Genomic DNA, 18,324 nt, shown 5'->3' with positions numbered 1-18,324 from the left:
TTACTCATCTGGGCTGCTGAGCTCCACTTCTTCAGACCAAGGGATGTACTTTATAGTGCATCAGGTCCAACGGTGGGTAAAGAGATATCACATCAAATGGACAAACCATGTTGCGTTTCATCCTCAGAGTAACGGTCTAATAGCAAATTGGAACAGGTAGATGAAACATTTGCTATCTAGAACGCGGGAGATAACGGCATGAGGGGCTGGCTTACATGCCTCCCTGAGTGTGCGCTCACACTCAACATGAGTGGGGGCTAAGGGGGATAGCTTCCTCCAATTTCCTGTGGGATCTGGGAAAGGGGGTGGGGGAGAATGCTGGTGACACTATACAGCTCTTCTCCATATCACCACTATTTGCTTTTATCCTGTCTGCTCCAGTGGTCCCAGGGCCAGGGATGCAAAGGTGGGTGCTGGAAATGGGGATTACCCCTAAGCAAGAAACTGTAACTATACCTTTAAACTTTTATGCCAGAATTCCTAAGGGCCTGATAGGTAACAGTGAATGCTGCTATGTTGCCTAGCGGTGGGAACAGCCCACTAGTTCTGTACCTGTGTCACCCTCCCCTTTACGAATAATGGGAGTGATTTGTTTTGTCTGGGGGATGGCAAAATATGCTCGAAGACAGAGATTGTCTTTGCCAACAGTTTAACACAGGTTCACTGCAGGAATCATAACAATTTCACAAGGCAATAGCGTACAGTATAAGGTCTCTTAATAAGCCAATAAACTTACATACTCCAAACCGATGATAGATTGATTACACTATTTTTTCCAGGGCAGGGGGAGATGAAAGGAATAAAGTCCAAATTTTGTTTCAAGGTTTATTTTTATATAGGTTGGTACTCCAGGGAGACACTTGACCAACCAAGAGCTGACTTGCAGCTGCCAGCGCAAAAAACAAAAGTCCCTATTGCTAAAGCATGTTGCTAGGGAACAAAGGCACCGGTGTGTGGGGGGCAGGTTGGGCTGCTAGGAGGGTTAGCACTCCAGGGGCAGAGGGTTATCACTCACTCCAGGGACCGTGGCTCTGCTTGCGACACCGCCTACGAGTGCCTCATCAATGCAGGAAGAGATGTCTCCTCTCTTCCTGAGACTGCTGTGGGTTTACTCCCACAGCCCACCAAGAGCAGCCTGGCCACGGCATGTGTAAGTATCTCAAAATTGTCACAGAGCTGGATTAGCAAAGGGTAGCTTTCTCCCAGACCGAACGCTGAATATTCCTCACAATCTCTCAGTATTTACAGTCTAGATGTCCTCTTGCCATAGTTGTTTCTCCACGTGTTCTTACTAATAAGCCCCCAGTGGGGCCCCTCAGCAACTGAGCTGAGTGGTTATCAAAGACAATAGATGAGGGCTTCCCTGGTGGCGCAGTGGTTGAGAGTCCGCCTGCCAATGCAGGGGACACAGGTTCGTGCCCTGGTCCAGGAAGATCCCACATGCCGCGGAGCGGCTGAGCCCGTGAGCCATGGCCGCTGAGCCTGCGCGTCTGGAGCCTGTGCTCCGCAACGGGAGAGGCCACAGCGGTGAGAGGCCCGCGTACCGCAAAAAAAAAAAAAGACAATAGATGAGAGATTGACATCCTGACACAACGTACTTCATTCTTACATCAAAACAACTTTACTTCTTTTTTAATTAGTTAATTAATTAATTAATTAATTTTGGGCTGCTTTGGATCTTCGTTGCTGTGCGCAGGCTTTCTCTAGTTGTGGCGAGCAGGGGCTACTCTTCGTTGCGGTGCGCAGGCTTCTCTTTGCGGTGGCTTCTCTTGTTGCGGAGCACAGGCTCTAGGCGCGTGGGCTCAGTCGTTGTGGCTCGCGGGCTCTAGAGTGCAGGCTCAGTAGTTGTGGCGCACGGGCTTAGTTGCTCCATGGCATGTGGGATCTTCCTGGACCAGGGCTTGAACCCGTGTCCCCTGCCTTGGCAGGCATATTCTTACCCACTGCGCCACCAGGGAAGCCCTGGCCTGACTTTCTGACTCTATCTGGAACGACTTTCCCCTCCACCCACCAGATTTTAGCCTAGACTTACAGGTGCCTAATTCCTCTAATGTCCCAAGGGACACAAGCATCCTCCCCCGCCCCCCAGACAGGAAAAAAGGGACAAGGAAAGCCAAAAACTTTCTCCTGATGATGCTTTTTGTCCTGAGAAGGAAGACTTCCCTGTCCATGTCATTGGCCAGAATGGATCCCATGCTTATCCCAAACCAATTCCTAGCAAAGGGTAATGGGTTTACTGGCCCTTGAAATTGGGGGAAGGGCCTCCCCTCCTGATACCAAGGAACCTTTGTCCTAGTACAGAAATAGTGTTCTGTTCCTAGGAAAGGTGCAGAAGTCTATTGGGTGGGTAGTAGACAGAGTCCACTCAGCTGTCAACGTGAACCACTCCATCTTTTGAAAAGAGAAATTCTTAATTACCCCAAGACCACATACCACCACATCTCCCGTTGCATGGCCTTGCACTCGATTTCGTCCATCTCCCTTGTGGACTGCAGCCTTAGCCTCACACTGGCCTCCTGCACCCATGTTGACATTGGCTGGACTCAGTGTTGGCTTTCTGGCCACCCTGCGTCGCAAGCATGACCGTGGCCTGCTCAGTGACCAGGACGTGCGCGGCCCAGTGTCCGGCCCTCTGAGGTGCCCACCCGACTCGCCCTCAGCCCTACCGCCCACCTCTTGGGCTGAGGCTGTGGTCAGGCCTAGCCGGGAACCAACCGAACCGTGTCTGACTTCAATGCCTTCTACCAGGCGTGACAGCGACAGCGAGCAGGTGGGGCCAAGAAGGGCTTCTGCTGGGACGAGACCCGAGACACGCTTTCGTCTTTGCTCTGATCACAGTCTTCATCATCATGGACTTTTTTTCTTAATCGCAGAGCAGAGGGAACGCGAGCAGCCCCCAGCCAGCATCACCTACCCGCAAGAAAATGGCCTTGCCTGTCATCTTGAACCCGTTGTCTTCCATTGGCTACCTCTGCTGGGGTCCGAAGGAACTGCTCTCCCCTTCCTGTTCCCCAGCCGGCCAGCTTAGCCATTGACCTGCACATCCTTACCACTCTGGTCCAGGAAAGGAGGCTTTTCCATGCCTAAGAAAGAGGTCCCCAATGAAACATCCCCAAAGCCCGAGAGTGAGGGGTTTCCTGGAGGCTCTGGGGTGCCTGCTTCCAGATGTTGTCAATTTCTGGAACACTTGCTCTGGCTTTCTTGTAAAGCCCTGAGCTGCCCTACGTGTGTAGCGTGGGGTCCTCTGTAACCCTGAAACGTGCAATGTGACCAGTTGTGGCTGCCAAAAGAAAAATTCTGGAGTGGTATGAAACTCGTCTTTCTGTGAGTGCCGCAAGCCGTGGATGAGACCTATTGTAGGGTAAGGATGTGATCTGTGGGAAGCTGGCCATTCTTCGGTGGTCAGCCCCAGACCCCACTCCCCCTTCTGTTGGTGGCGTGTGGGAGTGGGAAAGAAAACAAGGTCATGAGCATAAGGAATAAAGCTTCCTGTGCCCATGCTTATCTAGTGTATGACCTTGGAGAAGTTCCTCTGTGGGCATGATGGCAGAGGAACAAGTCGTTTGCTCTCTTGAGGTCTGTCACACTTATTATCCATGTTCTAATGGGCTCAGTGATTAAAATATGATGCCAGTACAGTCAGGTTTATCCTCAGGACAGTGTGCCTGGCACCTGGTCATCCCTTGACCAGCCGGACCCATCACTAACTGTGCAGCTCATCCCTTCCCAGAAATAGAACAACAAACCGGGAGTTTGAGTTGCCTGAATGTGGGCAGACCCTACAAGCCAAATCCTTGAAACATGGTGACTTGAGACTGTGGGAACTGGGGGAGTTTGAGTAGACAGGACTGCTGAAGGACACATGGTGGAAACTCACTTCCTTGTTCAGAGCTGGTTGAGGATTTTGGGTTTTTTTAACCTCTATGCCTAATTGGTGCTAAGCAGTGGGTCATCACTTGGCTAGAGGTGTGATAATCAGCTCTCTTAACCCTGAATCTCTCACTGCATGTGGGGCGTGAATTAGCTGTGAGATGGTAGGTACTCTAGTGTGTATGCACTGTTGAGTGTAAAGCCGGGGCGGGGTGGGGGGATAGAAAACCTTTGCAGGACATCTACTGTAAGGGTGAGGGCCTAAGCCTAGGTTCTAAACAAAGCCAGAGGTGCTTTGCTACTATTAATACCAATTTCTGCACTCAGTCTTTTGTGTGAAATCCTTGTATAATTGGGGATAAACCCATAGCTAGTTCAACTTGGTCTCTTGGGAACCATTCTGTTTTCTCTAGCCTTGGAGGTTGGGGGCAAGCTCTTAGTCATGGCTTTACAGTGACCATATGATTCAGTAGTCAAGATTTAAGCCCACTCTGGTTCAGACATGCTGGGCTCAGCGAGCCTTAGTCTGGGGGGAAGGGCATACGTACTTTAAAAAAGAACATTTAATGTTATTGTGTTTCATATTTGGAAAACAAGAGGGAAAGCCTGCTCTTTTCAAAACACAAACTACAGGAAGTGAAGCTTAGTAAAATGTACAGAGGCTAGTGATTCTCAACCAAGGAGTTGTGGCATAACAGAGTGTCTCTGGGGCAAGATTGTATCAAAGTTTCCATCAAATGGGGTTGGGGTTCTTTGGGGGTTTGTTTGTAAAGACACTAGTGGTAAAAAAACAAAAAACACTAGTGGTCTGTGATATCTGGACCTTTCTCATGGGCTCTTTGACACAGACCTCTCAAGTTTGTTTTCTCTCAGTGAAGATCACAGCCAAGAACATTCCTTGGGCCCCGGGACATGGAGGTAGATAGAAAATTCCAGAAGGTTTGGAGTGGGGGATGGGGTCCAGACTCTGTGAAACTTCTAGAACATTCCATACAACTCCAAACAGGGTAGACAATAAAGTTCATAAACCATCCAAAAAAAAAGAAAAGACTAGCTGGATTCAGACCTAATTACCCCATTATTAACTACCATTTTATCCGGTAGTTTCATTAGCATCATTTCCTTAAAAAAATTTCCCTCCTTTTATTTTGTTGAAACAAAAAAATATAATTTTTTTTTTAAATCTAAACACCTTGGAACAATGATTAAAGAATCACGTTGTCTGGTGCTAGGATATGGCAAGAGCAGGAGGATTTAACTCTCTAAAAATACAGCTCACGTTATTTACTTCTCAAAAAAGGAAGTTGGATTTAGCACTTTCAAGGTCAGCCTTAAATAACCCATCCATATCCAACCTTAAATAACCCTCCCCACCTTGAAGGGTCCCAGCAACAGAGTCATAACATTAGACCCAGGTGGTGGCCTCTTATGGAAGGAGCAGTCGGCTGGCAGCAGCTCCCCTCACAATCCTTCAACCTAAGACCGAGCAGCATGTAGATAAATTCTGGGGGCCCAAACATTTACAAACAATAAGAGAGCTTGAAAGATTTAAAGTTCTTTTTGGGGAAAAAAGAAAATACAGGCATATTCGGAGATGTTGCAAGTTCCGTCCCAGACCACCACAATAAAGCGAATCACACGAATTTTCGAGTTTCCCACTACATCTAAAAATTATACATATATGTAGTCTATTAAGTGTGCAATAATAGCATTATGTCTAAAAACCAATGTACATGGCTTCATTTAAAAATACTTTATTGCTGAAAACTGCTAACCATCATCAATAATGCAGGGTTGCCACAATTTGTAAACAAACAAACAAACAAACAACCCCACACAATACAGCGAGGTACGCCTGCAAGACAAGAAGAAATAAAGTAAAAGTCACGAGTACTCCTTCTGGGTTGAAGGAGGCCAGCCTCTATCTCTTCACCAACAGAATGTGAACTTGGCCTCTAAATTTATGTCAATTTATGTCTAAAGTGTGTATCTTTCCCTTCATCCAACCTTGCCAAATACTTTTGCACTTTGCCTTGAGCCTGGGGGTTTGAGAGTTGGCTGAGACTTGATGCCAGTGGGACATGCAAGAGGTCTGATGACTTCAGAAAACCAGCCCATTTTACCCGTTCAGAGACATTCTCTTTTTACCCAACAGGCCTCTAGAGCCAGCCTAACTGGGGTGTGGTGGTGGGAGGGTGCAACACAGCCATGTGCAGCTGAACTGGGCAAGTGACTTACCCTCTCTGGGCCTCAGTTTCCTCATTTGTTAAATGGGAAGAGTCACCGTACCTACCTCCTGGGGGTGGGTATGCAGGTTGCATAAGGTCATGATGCACAACATTGAGAACACTGCCTGCCACGTTGCCAGCGACTGCTGGCCGACACCGTCATCACCTGAATTCCATATCCCGGCCTCTTACACAAATACCTTGTGGGATTATATTTTACAGTTTTGACCTGTGCCTTTGACACGGCCCCGGTGGAATAGTGTTCCTCTGTAAATCCCAAGGGACTTCCCTAGCAGTCCAGGGGTTAAGACTCCGCACTTTCCTTCTTTTAATTTTATTTTATAAATTTATTTATTTATTTGTTTGTTTGTTTGTTTATTTATTTATGGCTGTGTTGGGTCTTCGTTGCTGCGCACGGCCTTTCTTTTAGTTGCGGCGAGCGGGGGCTACTCTTCATTGCGGTGCGCGGGCTTCTCACTGTCATGGCTTCTCTTGTTACGGAGCATGGGCTGTAGGTGCACAGGCTTCAGTAGTTGTGGCATGTGGGCTCACTAGTTGTGGCGCATGGGCTCTAGAGCACAGGCTCAGTAGTTGTGGTGCACGGGCTTCTCACTGTCATGGCTTCTCTTGTTACGGAGCACGGGCTGTAGGTGCGCAGGCTTCAGTAGTTGTGGCATGTGGGCTCACTAGTTGTGGCGCATGGGCTGTAGAGCACAGGCTCAGTAGTTGTGGTGCACGGGGTTTGTTGCTTTGCGACATGTGGGATCTTCCCGGGCCAGGGCTCGAACCCGTGTCCCCTGCATTGGCAGGCGGATTCTTCACCACTGCGCCACCAGGGAAGCCCAAGACTCCGCACTTGCAAATGCGCAGGTTCGATCCCTGGTCAGGGAACTAGAATCCCACATGCTGTGGGGCACGGCCAAAAAAAAAAAAAAAAAAAAAAAAAATCCCACAGAAATCAATGATCTAGGTCTCAGTCTCCTCTTTATTTGCATGTGGTTACAATTCATAAATACACTCACCGTTTTCCTCCCCCTCCAAAACTCTCCCTTATACCTAAAACCCCACCCAAGCCCTTGGTTATAAGGATTCCCTTTCCTGTCTAGAAGGGGAGGGTGGTTCTCCTTGTCACTCCATCTTCATGTAGGGTCTCCCTCAGTCCATGTGAAGTGTGGGGCCTCGAAGGGCCTCTGAAGCTTGGGGATGATGAGCACCACGAATCCGCCAGAGGTCCCGGCCATGTCCTTGAGTGACCACGTGGCTGGTTCCCTTCTGTGCCATGCTTGGGGTACAGATGCCAGGGGGGCAGCAGTTAGCGTCACATGTCCTGTCCGTGCCTGAGGCCAAGCCGGTGCTGTCCCAGTGGGCAGGGGGTCTGCAGTGGAGTCCCGGGCCTGCTCAGGTGGTGGTGAGAGTCCCGCGGGGGCACCGTTCCCAGCCAGTGCTGGGCCTGCTCTCAGAGACGCGTCTGAGGCCCGGCCCCTCGGGGTCCAGCTCTCGGGGCCCTACCCAGGCCCTTGGTCAGTCCTGTGCGGGGAGGGCAGCCTCGAGGAGGCGGCGCTCTCAGGCCTCTCTTCTCCTGGCTTCTCCAGACAACATCAGGCGTGGGTGACAAATTGGGTCCTTGGCCCCGTTAGAGGGTGTGGCACCCGTGTCTCTGTCTCAGCCAGGTGCCAAGCTTTGCCATCCTCCTGGTAGGGTGTGGAGAGCCCGGGAGGGCTAGGGGTACCCTCTTCAGGGATGGGGTACGGAGGCTCTGGGGGAGCGGGGGCTTCTCCGGGGCTCCGTGCTGCCCCCAGTACTGGCCCGTTGTAGATGTAGATGTTGCCGGTGACAGTCACAGACCCGCCGGTGACGTGAATGCCATTGGTGCCTGTGGGAAGGAAGGCGGAGTAAGGAGTGAGGGGCAGGTTTGAGGGGAAGGCCTGTGTGGCCCCAGCATCGGACCCCAGCTTCCCCAGGGCCCCTGTCCGCCATCTCCCCTTTCCGCCCTGTCCCCCTCCATCGGCGTTCTTGAGCTCTGTGTTCGTTCCTCTGTTTCTTGGTTTTCCGTCTCTTCCCTTCTCTGTAGCCGGGATGCTCTGGCTGCTGGAGCGTCCTCTCACACTCTCTCTCCCTGCCCACCCTCCCTCCCCACCCACCCTGCTTCCTGCGCCTGCCCCAGGCTCACCGTGGGCCACCTGGCCTTGCTCTGGGAGCTCAGCCTCCAGCTCCCTGGCCTGGCTCAGAGGACTCTGCTGTTGTAGCGCCTCTTCCTCCAAACCTGGGGTCGCCGGGACCCCGGCCGAAGCTGGGGTCAAGTCTCCAGAGGTGGGCAGAAGTGGCTCTACCAGGTCAGGGTACTGTGGGTTGACCCTCGGGGGCTCCCAGCTTCCTTCAGCAGTATTTGATTCCTCTCCCTGCAGGACAGAGGCCGAGAACCAAGCAATGACATGGGCCTCAGACCCCATCTTTCTTTAATTCTTCCCCCCTCCCCACCCCATGCTTAGGCAGCTCAGTGCCCTCTTTCGCTCCTCATCAGGCTCCCTGCCTCAGGGCCTTTGCACTTGATGCTTCCTCGTCCTGGAGCTCCTGGAGCACTTTCCCTGATGCATCCCGACAGCTGGCTTCCTGTTTTCTTCAGCTCTCTGCTCAAATATCAGCTGATCACAGAGGCCCTCTCTGTCCACTCTAAGATAATATACCCTCATCTGTTGCCACTGTCACTGTCCCCCTACCATGCTTTATTTAGCAGTTATCACTACGTGAGGTACAGCTGTCTAACTTTATTCTGGCTCCACTGGTTTGTAACTCTGGGAGGACAGACACCTTGCTTTGCTCACTGCTGTTTCCACTGTGCCTTGAACAGTGCCTGGCACACCGTGTGCTCGATAAATTATTAGTTGAATGAATGAAGGGCTGTTGAAGCTGCAGACTCTTTTCCTGCCTGCCCCCCACCTGGTTCACCTGTCCCCCTGCCCCTCCCTGCTGCCTCCTCAGCCTTCCCCATTACCTCTGGATGCCTCTTGAGCAGGGATCCTGCAATAGAAAATGAAACGGCAGGCCTCAGACCCCCAGGCTTTCCTCTTCCACACAAGCCATGATAGGGCACCGCCCACCCCGGGCTCCCCAGAAGGATCAGGTTATCATTACCCTTATCTCCAGCCTCAGAATGGGGGGCTGGATGGAGGTGATGTCTATGTGGGGGACAGGTGTTGGGCGTCTTGAGGGTGTGCAGGCGCAGGAGGGGCATCCCTGGGGGAGCTGAATATTCCCTCCAGCCCCCCTCCCCCATCTAGGTAGGCACAGCCCCAGGCCCTGCATCCCTGCCTGCAGGCTGCTCCTTCCTACCCAGCTTTCTGCAGAGAGAGGGGTGGCTCTTCCAGGTGCAGGCGAGGACGGTGGTGAGGAGCAGAAAGGAGACCAGCGGTAGCAAGATGGCCAGCATCAGCATCGTTCCTGCAGGACAGCAGACAGGGCGGGGCATGAGGGCCCGAGGAGGCTGGGGGTGGGCAGTTAAGGAAGAGCTCTCCAGTTCTCAGATCACCCGGACAGAAAAGGGAGAGCGGCTTTCCCCTTCCAGTCCCACTACAGTTCCTAAAGGAGCAGTTGGAGAAACTTCCCTCGGGTTACAGAGAAGGGGGCACTAAGCCTGACTAGGGGGGCACCTCCTGACAGCCAGCAGAAACTCTGCCATGGATGGAGGTGTTCGGGGTGGATGCGGGTGGCCACCGGCACGGGGGCAGCCTTGTGGGTGAGGACAGGCACTTGGGCAGTCGGTCTGCAAGGGCTGAAAATGGGAGTGGGAAGCAATAAGGGAGGGTGGGGAGTCTGTAAGCAGACTCAGGCCACAGGGTAAAGTCACGTTTCTGCGGACTTGACCATCTTACAGAGACCCACAGCTGCGGGAGCTGAGGTTGTGCTTCTGCAGCTGTGGAGGTGTTTACAGGGGTGACAGAGTCGGGATCCTGGCTTCTGAACTCTGCCTGTGGCTGCCTGGCAGCGGAGGGCTGCCCGGTCTCCACTCGCAGCTCAGGGCAGGTCCCGGGAGGGAGGGAAGCAGAGGCTGGGTTTCTCAGGTGCCCACATGTAGCCATGGTAACCGCTGCCTTCCTATGGGCCTCATGCTGCCGTCAACAGCATGGAGTCTACCATGCCCGTCGCCTGTGTCACCTGTGCCTGAGGAGGATGGGGAGCAGTTGGACATTTGCACACTGGGAGTTTGTGCCCTTTGTGGTCCATCTAATTCCGTGGCCTAAGGGAGCCCAGAATGGGAGGTGTGGGGGAAAATTAGACCCAGGGTCTTGGACACCTGGGCTCCTGCCCAGTTGTGTATTTTTCATATACAAAATGAGATTAGCTTACATACTCTCTAAAATTCCAGGTCTAAAATGCCAATCATTTTTGATACACAGTTAAAAATTAATACGAGGATGTGGAAAATATTTATGATAGAGTTGAATGAAAAATTAAGTTACAGACATTCAAACGACTGCACTTGTAGGAAAAAAATTATTTTTGTCTGTTGCACAGAAAAATGTATGGGAAGATATATTCAAAAGTGTTGAGTGTGGGGCTTCCCTGGTGGTGCAGTGGTTAAGAATCTGCCTGCCAATGCAAGGGACACGGGTTCGAGCCCTGGCCCGGGAAGATCCCACATGCCGCGGAGTAACTAAGCCTGTGTGCCACAACTACTGAGCCTGTGCTCTAGAGCCCGTGAGCCACAACTACTGAGCCCACGTGCCACAACTACTGAAGCCTGCACACCTAGAGCCCGTGCTCCCCAACAAGAGAAGCCACTGCAATGAGAAGCCTGTGCACCACAAAGAAGAGTAGCTCCCGCTCACCGCAACCAGAGAAAGCCCGTGCACAGCAACGAAGACCCAACGCAGCCAAAAATTTAAAAATTAATAAATAAATTAATTTAAAAAAAAAAGAAAGTGTTGAGTGGATATGCTAGGTGATGGTTCTGTGGGTGATGTTCAGTTTTGTTTATCTGAATTTTCTAATTTTCTGCAGTCTGCATGTATGGCATGGGCTTTGGAGTAAGAGAGACTTAGAATAGGTCTTCATAACACCAGTCACCACGTGGATGACCTTGGGCAAGTCACCTAGCCTCTCTGGGACTCGGTTTCCTCATCTAGTCAGTGAGATAATAATAAGACTATTTCAAAGGATCATTATGAGGGTTAGATGCGTTATTGAAAGTCAAGTGTTCACAGAGCGCCTGACGCACTGGCTCTCAATAAGTGGAAGTTATGATTATAAATACTTGGTAATTTTTTAAAGTTAAGGAAATAAACTTTCCTCTGATTAATAACAACTACAGTCATTAGAAACATCCTGTAATCCTCTGTTAGGAGAGGAAACCAATGACTCCACAGAAAAGACCAAGAAAGCATCAAGTGTAGAATCTTCTCTCGAATAACGGAAGGTGTAACCTACTACAGAGACATCCAGTCTAGTAAATGGATTATGTGACGGTGGCATGTCCAAAACGATGACGGTGATGTCCGTTACAATTACATCTCCGTGTGGGTGTACTATTACATATAACTTATAAGTTATGTGTAGGACATATAGCTTAAAACGTGTGTGTGTATGTTTGTGTGTAATTAACCTGGCCCAGGGATACTCCAATTTCCCTTTGAGGAGCTTTTCTTCTTGCCTGAATTCTGACTGGAAAGGATTCATCATTTCCCTCTCCTTTTAGATGGCTAGAATTAAGGCGTCTTCTCAGATGCCCCCTGCCCCTGACCCCTCACCTGGCGTCTCGGAGGGCTCTGGCGGATTTCTGCAGCTGGTGTCAGACCGGGAGGTGCCTGGCGCTGCCTCTACGAGGCCCTGGTCCTCACACCTGTGGAGGAAAGAGCCCAGCTCAGGCGGGCTCCTGGCGGTAAGTGGGAGGCGGTCTGTGGAGCTGAGCAGTGGACGGGGCTGTCAGCAGCTGGGGCTGGGAGGGTGGGAGGAACACGGACCTGGCACCCTCACCTGGTGTGGGGCTGGCAGCGGGCGCTGGGGGAGGAGGTGTTCTGGAAGTGCCCTGCCTTACAGGGAACACAGTTGCTGTCAGCCTTCCTGTCTTCATCTGGCAAGAGAAAAGCACGGCCAGCCAGGGCGAGTGGGCAAAGGGAGCCCCGTTGTGAGCCTCCTTTACGCCCACTGGATGGCCCCTTCCCTGACCACCCACTGCAGTCTGTAGTTTGCAGCATCTTTCCTGATCTCCTAATTGCCTGAGCTTCCTCCCAGTGCTGGGAGGACCCCCGAACCCTGCATCATCCCAGTTTCATTTCTCTGCAGGTCCCTTCCGTGAGCCTTGCTCAGGGAGGGACAAGAGGCCTGGGGCCTCACCATGGACACCACCCCATGCACCCTGCCCCCTTCAAGATCACCCGCCTCCTCCCCCCGCCCCTTTGCCCCCAGCGACCTCTGACCTTTGAGCTCGGCTTCAGTGCCAGGCGGGCAGTGGGAGAGTGACTCGCAGTGTACACACTCAGAGCCCCAAAAGACGCAGAACAGTCCTGGCTGGCAGCGGCACCGGGTTTTGTGTTTGCTAGTGCAAGGCGTGATCTCCACGAAGCCCAGCACTGGTGGGGAGACGGAGGGCTCAGCAGAGGGGCTGCGCTCCCGGAGATCCCAGCCCCCAGCCCCGCCAGAACACCCCACTCACTCTGGTCACAGGGACGGCACAGCTGGCAGATGGAGAGATGGTTCCAGTGCTCGTTGTAGGAATTTGCGGGGCACGTGGCACAGGCGGTGTCCTGGTCGGGGCCACATTCAGCCGAGACGTGTGTGCCTAGGGTGTGAGCGGGGCAGTAGGAGTGTCAGGGGACCAGGGTTCCACCATCCCCTCTGCTGCTTGCTGTGTGACCCTGGGCCTGTCCCGGTGCCTACACGGGAGGGACGGCCGGTGTTTCTCACTCTCTGTTTCTGCCAGCGGGTACTCCTGGGAGCTGGTGTCCACCTTCCGCCTGAGGCAGCGATGTGGGCTGGAGCCCCCTGTCACCCACCTCCCCGTCCCAGACTTCCCCTGGCCCCCGCCTCTCACCTGGGGGGCAGCGCGAGCAGCAGACGTGATGCTTCGGTTCGTAGTACTCCTTTTCCCGGTCCCGGCAGCTTTGGTTCTCCGTGCGGTATGGGGGCACCTTCGAGGGGAGATGGAGTGAAGGCGGAATTATTCAGCAGTCAGCTGGGAGGGGCACAGGGACTCCAGGGAGGGCGGCCCAGACCCCTCTTCCCTAGCGAAGCCCACCCCCACCCGCCGGCCCGGGCCCCTCCCTCACCAGCTGGGGCTGGGATGCTGCCAGGAGACCCCAGAGGCCCAATATGAGCGGCCCCCAGGCCAGGCCGCAGGGGGAGGTGGCCCACGGCAGGCGCATGGCGGCCAGTCAGCCAGCCGAGCAGATGGGTGGAGGCCTGGGAGGAAGGTGGGAGGCCTGGACGTCCCGGGCAGTGGCGGCAGCAGCCTCCCGAGCCCAGAGGCGGGGACAGGACTCGGCCGACTTGCCCCCGGGGGCCAGAGCGGCCGGGCCTGGCCTGGCCTCCAGGGCTCCAGCGCCGGGCTCAGGAAGTGGGAGTGGAGCAGCCGGCGGGGCGGAGACAGGGAGAGCTGGGAGCTAAGGCAGCTGTCTGTCGCAATCGGGAAGAGGAACAGGCTGGGCTGCCCGAGGCAGGGCGAGAGGGGGTGGCGGGGAAGGCACGTGAGGCCAGCGGGCCGGAACCGGGCCTCCTCCCTTCTCTGGAGGCCTGACTGGAGAGGAGGATGCAGGGACAGGACAGGCCCAGCCGGTGGGAAAGGGGTAGCGGAGCCAGGGGACACTCCTCGGCTGGGCCCCCGGAAGCCCAGCTGGGAACAGATGGAGTTCCAGACACAGCTGGGTCCAGCCAGCAGGACACCAGATCCGAAAAATGGATGAGCCTGGACCGTCAGACTTGGAGGGTACAGAGAGCCACGGAGAGCCTCGGCCAGCCTCGGCCAGCCAGACCAGCATCTGGGAGCCAGAAGTCCGAGTTGGCAGACCGTCTGGACTCCCGGCTTCCCACCCTGTTGTGTGACTTTTGAAGATAAACTACAAAGGAGTCACAAGCCAGCCAGCACCCCATTCCCTGAGTCAGCCCAGCCCACACCCACCTCAGTGGACACAGGTCACGTACGAGATTCTCCAGAAGGTGCAGCGGCCCCTGCTCCCCTGTCCTCAGAGAAGGCGGTGGTGCATAGACCAAGTTCCCATGAGCAGGGCAGCTGGGCTGGGGCTGGGTGGCCACCACCCTCAGTCCCAGCCTCTCACCCAGGAACCTTTGAATCTCTTTGAGCTGGAGGGAGCCGACAGCCCACCAGACCGGGCCCCTCACCTTAAGGATGAGGACATGGAGGCCAGGGTGCCACGCAGAGGAGACCAGGATTCCAGGGGGACTCGGTCTGGTTCTTGTCCCTTTTCTTCCCACCATCTCCCTGCAACCCATTAACAGCATCCCCGCCCTCCCCCAACCATGCCAGGGTGTCTGGTCTCCAAGTTTCTGTGCTCCTGGCTCACTCCCACTTGTCCTTGAGGGTCACCTGGGCTCTGGGAAACACCTCCACCCCGGGCTGCCCAGCCCCCCCCTCCGCAGACCACTCCCTGTGACCCGAGGCTTATCATCCGCTGGCCGCTGGGCCTTGAGCTCGGCAACGGCCTGACCCGGATCTGTAACTCTGGGCTCCCGGAGCTTCACACAGGGTCTGGCACGAACCGCGTGTCTGGTACATATTTATGGACTAAACCGATGATGCCTCGCCCACATCACACAGCCAGTCCGTGGCAGAGCCAGCCTAGAGGCCGGGGTTCCAGATGTCTGGGTCCCAGCTCATTCCAGCAACCAGGCTCCCTCCTCGTGACTCAGGGGTGCCTCCCTAAGCATGACTGGCTGTCTGGAGAGAGGTCACCTGGGCATCATCCCTGCCCCCTCCTTGGAGGGCTCTGTTCACACACCCTAACCCTGGTTGGTCTGACTGGCTGGGCAGGCTCCTGGTGGAAGAGTGGGAAGTCCAGGTCAGGGGTGTGCCCCTGGTGGGGGGCGGATCACAAAAGGGTGAATCAGCCTGCCTGAGCTATAGACATCTCTCTCCTCTCCTGGTGCAGGCCTAGGACCCACACTGTGCCGGAGAACATCCGAGGCTGCCTGGGAAGGGAGGAAGTGTCAGAAAGGCATGCGCTGCTCAGGTCAAGGAAATGGGGTCTGGGACTGGACACACCACTGAGCTCTTAAATGCAGAAAGGTCTGTGTGCGCACCTTAGATCCCTTTTTCTATTTATTAACAAAATTTTTAAAATTGAAATTTAGTTGATTTACAATGTTGTATAGGTTTCAGGTGTACAGCAAGGTTATTCAGTTATATATATAACTGAACATACATTCAGTTATATGAAATTTGAAGCATACATATTTTCAGATTTTATTCCATTCTAGTTTATCATAAGATACTGAATACAATTCCCTGTGTTAGACAGTAAATCCGTGTTGCCTATCTATTTTATATATAGTAGTGTGTATCTGTTAATCTCACTCCTAATTTATCCTTTCCCCATCTCTTTCCCCTTCAGTGGCCATAAGTTTGTTTTCTACGTCTGTGAGTCTGTTTCTGTTTCGTATATAGATTCATCTGTATTATTTTTTAGATTCCACATACAAGTGATATCATATAATATTTGTCTTCCTCTGTCTGACTTACTTCACTCAGTATGACATTCTTTTGGTCCATCCACGTTGCTGCAAGTGGCCATATTTCATTCTTTTTTATGAGTAATATTCCATTATGTATATATATATCACATTCTTCTTAAACCAATTGTCTGTTGCTGACAGTTGGGTTGTTTCTATGTCTTGGCTGCTGTAAATGGTGCTGCTATGAGCATTAGAGTTGCACGTATTTTTTCGATTTAGAGTTTTCGTCTTTTCTGGATCTATATTCAGGAGAGAGATTGCCAGATCATATGGTCGCTCTAGGTTTAGTTTTTTTTTTTTTTTTTTTCCAGTACGTGGGCCTCTCACTGCTGTGGCCTCTCCCGTTGCAGAGCACAGGCTCCGGACGCGCAGGCTCAGCGGCCATGGCTCACGGGCCCAGCCGCTCCGCGGCATGTGGGATCTTCCCGGACCGGGGCAGGAACCCGCGTCCCCTGCATCGGCAGGCGGACTCTCAACCACTGCGCCACCAGGGAAGTCCCTAGGTTTCGTTTTTTTAAGGAAACTCCACACTGTTTTCCATAGTGGCTGCACCAATTTACATTCCCACCAACAGTGTAAGAGGGTTCCCTTTTCGCCACATCCTCTCCAGCATTTATTATTTGTAGACTTTTAAAAAAACAATTAATTAATTAATTCATTTTGGGGCTGTGTTGGGTCTTTGTTGTTGCGCGCAGGCTTTCTCTAGTTGCGGCGAGCGGGGGCTGCTCTTCGTTGCAGTACGTGGGCTTCTCATTGCAGTGGCTTCTCTTTGTTGCGGAGCATGGGCTCTAGGCGCTCGGGCCTCAGTAGTTGTTGCACGCGGGCTCAGTAGTTGTGGCTCATGGGCTCTAGAGCACAGGCTCAGTAGTTGTGGTGCATGGGCTTACTTGCTCCATGGCATGTGGGATCTTCCCAAACCAGGGCTCGAGCCCGTGTCCCCTGCATTGGCAGGCAGATTCTTAACCACTGCGCCACCAGGGAAGTCCCATTATTTGTAGACTTTTTGATGATGGCATTCTGACTGGTGTGAGGTGATACCTTATAGTGGTTTTGATTTGCCTTTCTCTAATAATTAGCAATGTTGAGCATCTTTTCATGGGCCTGTTGGCCCATGTGTCTTCTTTGGAAGAAAGTCTATTTAGGTCTCTATTTCTTTTATTTTCATGGAAATCACACATAATTTATACATATGGAAAAGAGGAGACAGTGGTACTGTGGACTCCCAGCCTCACCTGAGGCGGGTCTTATTTCTCCCACAGAGCCCTCTCCTACTCTTCTCATCTTCTCTTAAGTATTTTGAAGCAAATCCCTGACATATATCATTTCATTTGAAAATATTTTAAGATTGTACTCAAAGACAGGGACTCTTTTTCCTTTAATTGAAGTATAACCTATAAACAATGAAATGCATAAAGTACACTAATCTTATGTGTACAGATCAATGAATTTTCACTTTTGTGTATTCCTGAGTATCTCCCAGAATACTTCCAGCACCCCAAGATGTTCCTGCATGCCCTTTCCAGGCAAAGCTCCCTGCTTCACAGGTAAGCACCATCTCAGATCCTTTTAGCTCCAGCAGTCTGAACTATATTCTTTCTGCTGCCAGGATGAGCTGTCACTTCAGCTTTCAAGGACTCTCTGGGTCCTATGGAAAGAGCCCTAAGATCTGGACTTTAATCTTGGCCCCATCACTTCACCTCGCTGGGTCTCTTTTTTTGTGCCAAATCTACTGCTGCTTTGCTTGCAGCTCTGATCTGTTCTCCACCCTTCCCCTGCTCTGGTCTGTTTACTATTGGGAACAACATTTCCCAGAGTGCTTTTCCCTCTGGCTTCCCTGTAGGCTCAGCCAGTAGGAAGACAGGGGGTGGAGGACAATTTGGTGGGAAGATGGAAGAAGCCAGGCGATTTCTCTGCTTCTCTGCTTTCTGACACAGCGTGCAGCTGGTTGTGTTGCTTCCTTCCATCCTTCCACTGTCCCATCCCCTGCCAGGCAGCCCCCACTATTTAGTTTCTGCCAAATAGCTCTGGAGGCTTCTGGGTCTGTAAGGCTTCATTATAAGTTTGTCTTTCCAGCCCTAGAGATGTAGCTGCTTCCTGCTTTGCTATTTTCTGGGTTGCCTTGCTGTCCCCCACTGGCTTCTCAGCATTTCCATCAACCATGTACCAATTCTCTGTATTAAATTTCTTCCATTTGAAAGACTTAGAGTGTTTCCTCTTTCTGGACCCTGATGGACAAATCTCATCCATAAATGGTTATTATGCCTGCCCTGCCTTCTCCGGGAGGGTGAGGGGAGCCTCACCTTGAACTCTTCATGGGCAGACATTGTCTCTGCTTCTTCCCTTTCGTGTTCTTCTTCGGCTTCCTTGAGGTTTTGCTGATTTCCATGGGGCAACACCAGACCCCAACTGAGTGCCCCATAGACCCCCAGAGTGTGTGGGAGGGAGGCTCTTCTCCAGGCCCTCTCCAGAGGGGGTTGCTGGGAGATCCTTCTTCCCAGAGGCCCATGAGGAATCCAAAAGGAGGGTTTATGGGAATGGATTCTTT

General features: G+C 52.4%; 1 protein-coding gene across 2 annotated transcripts; it reads right to left on the bottom strand.

Moving 5' to 3' along the window:
• Positions 1-7,063: 7,063 nt before the first annotated feature.
• LTBR (lymphotoxin beta receptor) lies at positions 7,064-14,541 on the bottom strand. Of its 2 annotated transcripts, XM_060113030.1 has the most exons (10): positions 13,361-13,549; positions 13,126-13,222; positions 12,748-12,873; positions 12,512-12,664; positions 12,069-12,165; positions 11,843-11,934; positions 9,429-9,536; positions 9,091-9,116; positions 8,269-8,497; positions 7,064-7,971 (listed from the first exon to the last, which is right to left on the bottom strand). In XM_060113030.1, the coding sequence occupies exons 1-10, from the start codon at positions 13,454-13,456 to the stop codon at positions 7,697-7,699; spliced, it is 1,299 nt and encodes a 432-aa protein (XP_059969013.1). In that variant the 5' UTR covers positions 13,457-13,549; the 3' UTR covers positions 7,064-7,696. The 2 variants fall into 2 exon arrangements, 1 of the variants encoding a protein (XP_059969013.1); XR_009533804.1 differs by lacking the exons at positions 7,064-7,971; positions 8,269-8,497; positions 9,091-9,116 and adding an exon at positions 14,209-14,541 and having other exon boundaries at positions 9,447-9,536; positions 13,361-14,068.
• Between the last annotated feature and the right edge of the window lie 3,783 nt (positions 14,542-18,324).

The sequence above is a fragment of the Mesoplodon densirostris genome, chromosome 11 (assembly GCF_025265405.1).
Source record: "Mesoplodon densirostris isolate mMesDen1 chromosome 11, mMesDen1 primary haplotype, whole genome shotgun sequence".
In the NCBI taxonomy this organism is placed as follows: Eukaryota; Metazoa; Chordata; class Mammalia; order Artiodactyla; family Ziphiidae; genus Mesoplodon; species Mesoplodon densirostris.
This window is presented reverse-complemented; position numbering and strand designations above follow the sequence as displayed.

Bases quoted from the DNA above. Each gene is read 5' to 3' on its own strand.
- LTBR (XM_060113030.1), bottom strand. From the start codon at position 13,456: ATGCGCCTGCCGTGGGCCACCTCCCCCTGCGGCCTGGCCTGGGGGCCG. The intron at 11,935-12,068 runs GTGAGGGTGCCA...TTTCCTCCACAG, and splicing joins CGCTGCCAGCCCCACACCAG to GTGTGAGGACCAGGGCCTCG. The intron at 8,498-9,090 runs GTAATGGGGAAG...TCTGTCCTGCAG, and splicing joins TGCTCAAGAGGCATCCAGAG to GGAGAGGAATCAAATACTGC.